Source organism: Crocuta crocuta, unplaced genomic scaffold, assembly GCF_008692635.1.
Source record: "Crocuta crocuta isolate KB4526 unplaced genomic scaffold, BGI_CrCroc_1.0 scaffold69-1, whole genome shotgun sequence".
NCBI lineage: Eukaryota > Metazoa > Chordata > Mammalia > Carnivora > Hyaenidae > Crocuta > Crocuta crocuta.
Genome location: NW_027551577.1, coordinates 1,567,620 through 1,575,049, shown reverse-complemented (window position 1 = coordinate 1,575,049; position 7,430 = coordinate 1,567,620). Strand labels below are relative to the sequence as shown.

The 7,430-nt window shown below is 52.8% G+C and overlaps 1 protein-coding gene across 3 annotated transcripts; it reads right to left on the bottom strand.

The window, feature by feature from the left end:
- Positions 1–1,319: 1,319 nt before the first annotated feature.
- On the bottom strand, positions 1,320–4,273 carry TRH (thyrotropin releasing hormone). 3 transcript variants are annotated; one of them, XM_077751629.1, is made up of 3 exons: positions 4,106–4,273; positions 3,182–3,403; positions 1,320–2,523 (listed from the first exon to the last, which is right to left on the bottom strand). In XM_077751629.1, the coding sequence occupies exons 2-3, from the start codon at positions 3,393–3,395 to the stop codon at positions 2,024–2,026; spliced, it is 714 nt and encodes a 237-aa protein (XP_077607755.1). In that variant the 5' UTR covers positions 3,396–3,403; positions 4,106–4,273; the 3' UTR covers positions 1,320–2,023. The 3 variants fall into 3 exon arrangements, with proteins under 3 accessions (XP_077607755.1, XP_077607756.1, XP_077607754.1); XM_077751630.1 differs by lacking the exon at positions 4,106–4,273 and adding an exon at positions 3,781–3,904; XM_077751628.1 differs by lacking the exon at positions 4,106–4,273 and adding an exon at positions 3,570–3,606.
- Positions 4,274–7,430: the final 3,157 nt, after the last annotated feature.

Genomic DNA, 7,430 nt, shown 5'->3' with positions numbered 1-7,430 from the left:
GGCAGCACAGTGGGGTAGAAAGTCCGGCATAGAGGAAGGCCAGCTCTACATGCTTTGTGCACCCTGGGCCAAGACATTTGTCTCTGTGTTGGTTTTTTCATCTGAAGGTGAGAAAAGTCCGCAGATCCATCAAATGCTTAATGTTTCAGAGGGCTTTGGGGAGTACTATTAGAGATGTGGGTGTGAATGCAGCTAAGAAACCCTGAGTCTTCCTCTGTCCCGACCACACCTGAACCATGTCCTCCCCAAGGAGAGGAGCTGGGGCTCAAACACCTTTCTAGCCCCCTCCTTCCACTACCCAAGAAGGTGGCCAAAAGCCGTTTTGCAGAAAACCTGAAGAGCTCATCCATCCACCAAACAAATGGTAGAGTCTAAGGCCTGAGGAGATTTGGGAGTTCAGTTTTTTTTTTTTAACTTTTTAAACTTTATTTACATTGAGAGGGAGAGAGGGAACTAGCAGGGGAGGGGCAGAGAGAGGGAGAGAGAGAATCCCAAGCAGGCTCTGCACTGTCAGTGAGGAGCCTGATCCCATGAACCGTGAAATCATGACCTGAGCCAAAATCAAGAGTCGGACGCTTAACTGTTTCACCAACTAAGCCACACAGGCACCTCTGGGAGTTCAATTTAAATCAGAGGTTACAAACTGGTAGTGAGTGGGCCTAATTCAGCTTCAAACAAGTTACTTAACCTTTCTGTACCTTGGTTTCTTCACCAGGAAAATGGGCATAATTATAGTAATAATACCTAGAAGGGTTATTGTGAGGATTAAAAGAGTTAATATAGGGAAGCTCGGCTGGCTCAGTTGGAAGAGTCTGTGACTCCTGATCTCAGGGTTGTGAGTTTGAGCTCTACGTTGGGTGCAGAAATTACTCAAAACATGAAAAAAAAAAAAAAAAAGAATTAGCATATGTAAAGGGCTCCAGGCAGTGCCTGACACATAATAAGTTGTGTATATATTGTTGTTATTATTTGATGCACATGATGTGAAAGTTTTTGGACTTAAGGGTGTTCACTTAGCTGGCCTCTTCATTTTGCCCCAAGCCCTGTTGTCCTGCACCCAGCTGGCTTTCCTGGCCAGGCCCAGGAGGCCCCAGGTTTGAGTGTCCAACCGTGGCCTGGTCCTCTGTCCTCGCTGTGTCTGCTGGATGACACAGACTGTTGATTCCTGCCCTCGAACCATGATGATTACAAACCCAGGGTCCATGATGCCCTTCTCAACAGAACCGCAGAGCCTTAATCCTGTCCCCCTCCAGGTTAGAAAGAGAACCCCCACACCAGCTGAGAAAAAACTGGAACCACAGAGCTCCAAGATTCTCTAGATGCTTGTTTTATTATCATTCAGATGATTATCATGGACAAGGGGGAGGCACCTGAGGGTTATGTACAAGTTCAGCTTTCAGGGCTGTCTACACATGCCTGCGCCTATTTATTCCCACAGCCACCACACAGCAGCACAGCACAGGAGGCCTCCGCCTGCAAGGCTTCCCCTAAGCAGAGCACAGCCATGGTCAGGGCTCTGTCCACCCACAAAGGAAGCCCGAGAAGGGGAGGAGATCCTGTGTCCTGGAGGTGAAGTTTACATGTGGCAAATCTTGACTCGCGGAGCAAGGTGATAGAAACTGGATTTGGACATCACACCTTCAATCCCACCCTGACCTCACTGGCTGCCGGACCCAGTCACCCTACTCCTCTCTGGGGATCCCTTAAAAGACACAGAAGGATCATTTTTAGCCAGGGCTAAGGAAGGGGCGCAGCCTGTGGGGGTGCGAGGAGAGGGACTCTGGGATCTGTCCCCTTGCCAACAGTGTAAGTTGGGATAATACAGGGTTTTAACTCAGAGGCTTGCTTTCTCGTGTCCCTGAAGGGGGAGGGGGGACAAGGCCAGGGAACTGGGTGTTGTACATACAGAGGACTTGGGTTCATGGTCAGGGATCTAAGGAAGAGGGAAAGAGGGGGTCACAAAGGGATAGGGCCCACAGGACTTAAGACATTCTTAGACCTCAAGCTTTATAGGAAGCTGGGTTCACTCCTCCAGGGGCTCCCTGGCCCAGGTAGCCCGCCGCCCAGGATGCTGCCGCTTCTCCTCAGCCCCCTGACCCCTGCTCAGGTCATCCAGGAGGCCCAGCAGGAGGCCGGCCTGACCACAGGCTCCCTGGGGCTCACATGGGCCTCCCAGAGCCCTCTTGCCCGGATGCTGGCGTTTCTCAGGCATCAGCTCTCCCTCCTCCCCCTTCTCCTCTTCTTCCCAGCTCCTTTGGGCCTTAGGATCCACCAGCCGTCTGCCTGGGTGCTGCCTCTTTGTGAAGGTGTACCCAAGCCAGGAGGAGCGCCGGCCAGGGTGCTGCCGCTTCTGCTGGGTTACATCTGACCACGCAGCCACATCCTCCCTACGGCCAGGGTGCTGCCGTTTGTGGGGGCCCACAGCCCCTCCTTCCTCCTCGTCAACTCCCTCTTCTGCTTCCTGCTCCCTTTTGCCAGGATGCTGACGCTTGGCGAGCCAGTCGGGTTGAATGATCTGAGACTCTGGGGAAGGAAAGGAGTGAGTGAGGGACCTCCTGACCCCCGAGTGCTCATTCCAGCCTGTTAAGGCAGACTCCCTGCAGCACTCATCCAGAGTCACAGCCTTGTACAGCCTCTCAGAAATCACAGACACACAGACACACAGACACACACACACACACACACACACACACACACACAGATGGTCCAAGCATGACCTCTCATTCTAGCTCTGCCACTCCCTAGCTGTGTGACCACAAGCAAGTCATTTAACATCTCTGAGCCTCAGTTTTTTTCTGTGTGAAACAGTATCTGTCTAAGAGCTTGTTAGGAAGATTAAATAGTGTGATTAGGTGTTTGAAGTGCTTAGAACAGTGCCTGGCGTGTATGAGTCTAGTAAGTAGTAATGTAAACTGTCACATACAGACTTTTTCTCTGTCCCTTGCACAGAATCTTCCCCACTGGAAGTCTGCTCTCTGTAAAACATTCCCAGGATGGACAGGGAAGAGAAAGCTGATCTCAGGAAAGGGTCAGCTCAGGATCCTGCTGAGCTTAGGGCCAAGGGTTTCTAGCTTCTGAAAGGCAAGAGTTTGGATGACCAAATGGCTCCCCACCTCTGCATCCGGGTTTCCCCCAGCCCTCTTGGCGGCCTCTGGTAGGAAGGACAAGACCCACCCCTCACCTGATTCTCCATCACCCTGGTTCCCTCGCAGTCGCAGGAGGTCTTCTCGGAGGAGGAGGAGGCGCTCTGCCTGGCGCAAGAGGTTGTCCAGGGTTGCGTGCTCACCGGCCATCGCTGCCTCCTGCTGGGCCACCTCCTGCTGTGCCTGGCCTCCCGGAATACCAGCCACAGTCAAGGTCATCGCCAAAGCGAGCAGCAACCAAGGGCCAGGCATCGCGGAGCCTAGGATTGGGAGTACAGAGTATAAGCCCGCCGCGCCCCCCTTCCAGCCCGCCACCATCTCCCCCTTTCCTGTCCCAGCGGGTCCCCAAATTCAAACACCCTGCGGCAGGACCACCTGCCACCTCAGGGTGGGGTAGGGGCAGCCTTGGGCTCTGAGTGTCCTCACCCATACACATGCTGGAGTGCCTGCTCGTGCTCGCCTGTTGGGCCACCGCCCCTCCCCGGTGTCACTCGGAGCGCCAGGCTCGGAGTGTCACCACCCAGAGCGCCCGGCCAACGGCCACAATGCTAATTCCCGAGTCGCAGACTAAGATTCTATCCCGGCGCCACATTTTTGTTCCAACGCTCCTCTCCCAACACTCGAATTCCCACGTCACCGTTCCAGTCCCGAGGCTCAGATTCTATTTCCAGCGCTAAGATTCTTTGGCGAAGCTAGGAAACCAGTTCTGACTCTAAAATCCTGTTTTCAACGGTGAAATTGTGTCTAACGCTGAGGCTGACACACTAAGGCGGAGATTCGAGTCCAGCGCGAAAATCAGGTTCTAATGAATGGATCCGGATTCTAACTCTCAGGCTCTGACGCTGGACGCCCCCTCCCGGTTGTGCCCCGACGTCCCGGCGCGGACCTACAGCTGACACCTCGGCGGAGGCAGGATGGAGAACTTTCCGNCCTGGGGGGGGCGAGGGAACAGAGATGGTTACCTGCGGGGCGCCAGCTCCCCGGGACCGGTCCGAGATCCTGGGGCTCCGCGTTCGGAGTTCTGGGGTCTAGAATCCGCGGATCAGGAGGCGGGGGGCGCTGGCAGGACCCCGGCCCCGACTGCCCGCTTCGCGGCGGGGCCGCGGCTTATATCTGCGCGGGTGAGGTCAGCGGGGAGATGTCGCAGACGCCGGAACGGGCGCTGACGGCAGCCGGCCCCGTGGGTACCCCGCCTGCCGCCTGCCAGCTCCCCCGGAAACCTGGGGCGGGGGTGGGGGGAGCGGCGAGGCGTGAGCCGGAGCCTGGGGTGCTGATGCTGGGTCGCTTCTGCACCCGGCTCCCGAGGTTTGTTGTCTACGAGAACGCTCAGGCAGGGGACAGAGATGGGCAGAGAGGTATTGAGAGCATCACACAGTGAAAAAGAGACACACAGGAGAGACTAGAAGAAAGAGACAAAGGAGGCACACTGAGAGAGACAAAGCAGAGACAAACACCAACGAGAGAGAAAGAGAGAGAGAGAGAGAAGGGTAAAGAGAAGGGGGAGAGGACCGAGGGAAAAAGTAGGGGACAAATGGGACTTGGGGTCTCATCTTGTGTCACTTCTGGCAAATGCCTCCTGCTCCCGGGGCCTCAATTTCCTCATCCGTACAGTGGGAGAGACGGACAGTTTCAGAATGCCAAACCTGGTAGCCTGGGGCCACCACCGGCTCACAGATGGTTTTGTTTGACTCCCACAGTGATTTGAAAAAACCTGAATAACTAACATTTAAAAACCAGGAAGAATTTAGGCTAATGGCTTCTCTTGAATATCTCTTAAAAGAGAGTGGATCTGCATTTCCTCCTGACACGACCCAGCTGGCTGAGCCTGGCTGCCCCAGTCACCAAGGCAGGACATTGGAGTTTGTGGCCCCTGGACCAGAAGTCTGTTGGGACCCACCCATCAAGCAAAGGAGGAGAGGGGATGCAGGGAGAAGAAAGCATAGATGATAAGGATCTTGTCCCTCAGTCAGTCCCTAAAATCACATTGGAAAAGAACACTGCCACATCTAGTCCTGAGCACAGCCTCCGTCCCGAAACATTTAAGTGGACCCCACAGTGTACTGGGCTCCTTGGTCAGTGGAAAGTGAGCCCAGGCCTGCTTCCAGGGAACCATGTTTTAGGCGAGGGAACAGCAATGGTGAAGTCATCTCCTCCCTCTAGACCATCTTAACATTAGTGTGCCTTCCCATAAAATATTTCTTCAGCCTCCCATTTTAGTTTTTTTAATTTAAAATTTTTTTTAACGTTTTGCTTATTTTTGAGAGAGATAGAACGTGAGCAGGGGAGGGGCAGAGAGAGAAGGAGACATAGAATCTGAAGCAGGCTCCAGGCTCTGAGGGGTCAGCACAGAGACAGATGTGGGCTCAGTCAGACTCACAAACCGGAGACCGTGACCTGAGCCAACGTTGGCTGCTTAACTGACTGAGCCACCCAAGTGCCCCCAGCCTCACATTCTGAGTACATGTTGAATGTCCCAGGCCATGCTGGAGTTCTGGCAAGAGATTCCAAAAGTGTTTAATTATCGCTCCTTCCCTGCAGACCATGTCACTGCAGCCTCACATCACCTGGAAAGATCAACAAGGTAGAGACTATTAGTCCCACTCTGTAGAAAAAGACACAGAGGTTTGGGGAGACAGAACTTTCAGATTACCAGCTAGATCCTCTCATTTTTAGATGAGGAAACTGAGGCCTGTAGAGATGATCTGATCTGCTTCCTGACTCCCCCTGGCACCCCCAGACTCAGAGAGTTGGCTGGAGTAGACTGCAAACCTGAAATCTGCTGATCTCCTAGCCAGACTCCAGAATTTGAAGAATTGCCATATCCATGCTAAGCATGAAATCAGAAAGATAGACCTGTTATCTTTCTTATAGAAGGAAAAGGTGTAAATTGATGGAATCTCTGTGGGTGGTAACCTGAAAATGTAACACATGTGTACCTTCCACAGGACATCCCACAGGCAGCCATACATGTGCACCGGGATGCATGCACAGGGCATTTGGTGCAGCATAGCTTTTAGAAGCTAGAATCAGAAACAGCCTGGGTGTCTGTTCATCACGAGGGGCCTGCTTAAATCAACTAGGATCCATCTAAAACTATGCGTATTATATTCTGACTTTGAAGAATGAGGCAGTTCCCTATGTACAGATGTGGAATACGCTCGAGGATATCTCGTTACATGAAAAAAAAAAGGGGAGCAGAGAACGATGTGTATATCATGTACGTGTGTGTGATGGTGCGGGAGATGAACTGTCATGCTCTTTAGCAGAGCCTCTCTCTGGAAGGATTGGTGTGAACAGTGCAGATAGGGAATGGGGGAGCTGGGAGAGGGGAGGCCAGTGGTCTGGGGCTTGCTTTTCGCTGTCAGCCCTTAGCGCTGCCTGAATTTTCTCTCTTTGCTGCATTACCTATCTACAAACCAACAAGCAGCACCAACAACACAAAACAACAGAATGTCATCTGAGTCTGAGGCATGAAAGGAGTGGTGTGGATGGAGAGAACAGCTGCCTGGTAGTGAGCTGGCTGGAACAGCGCCCCCTGGTGAGCCCATTTGATGCATTTCTATAATCAGGGATTTGAGTTTTCTGTTAGGAAGACAGTTCCGGGAGGGCTGGGAAGAGGAGGGGAGAGGAGAGTTCTCACATTGCCCGAGGGATCAAGGGGCTGGCTGGGAGAGGATGGTACAGGCATCTGAGGCTCTCTCTGTCCTTTCTTCTCTTCCTTCCTTCCCTCAACAAATATTCACCGAGCCTCTAGAAAGTACCAGGACCTATTCTGCATCTTGGGCACTGGGTTGACTTGTGTTTCTGATCCTTTGACCTGGAGGTGGGGGTGGAGGGGGGCCTGGGTGATTCTGAAGAGAATGCCTCTCCCAGGATCAGCCAATTCTTCGAGACAATAAAGGACTGACCTGGGAGCACTTTTCATATGCAAACTAACCAATCCAGAGCCCATACCCCCATCACTCTAGGCTGCTGTCTCTTTGCCCTCATCACCAGAAGCAAGTACAGTACAGGTAGGGACAGACCCTAAGCCCCAGAGCCACTGAAATTATTCAGACCAGCCAATCCAAAACCTGCTTCCCCGGGCTTCCCCATTCCTTTGTTCCTTCATTCCTTCAGGCAGAAACAATAAAGGCACTTGCCCAAATTCCACATTTCCCCTATCCCCTGCTTCCTCTGCCTACAAGGATCCAGCAGAGCAAAGAGTCAGGATCCTGCTCTGGTCTCTCACGGAGCTGAGAGCCCTGTCATTACATTGCACATATTTTTCTCACTTGCTTTTTTTTC

Bases quoted from the DNA above. Each gene is read 5' to 3' on its own strand.
- TRH (XM_077751628.1), bottom strand. The intron at 2,524-3,181 runs GTGAGGGGTGGG...TTCCTTCCCCAG, and splicing joins CCAGGGTGATGGAGAATCAG to AGTCTCAGATCATTCAACCC.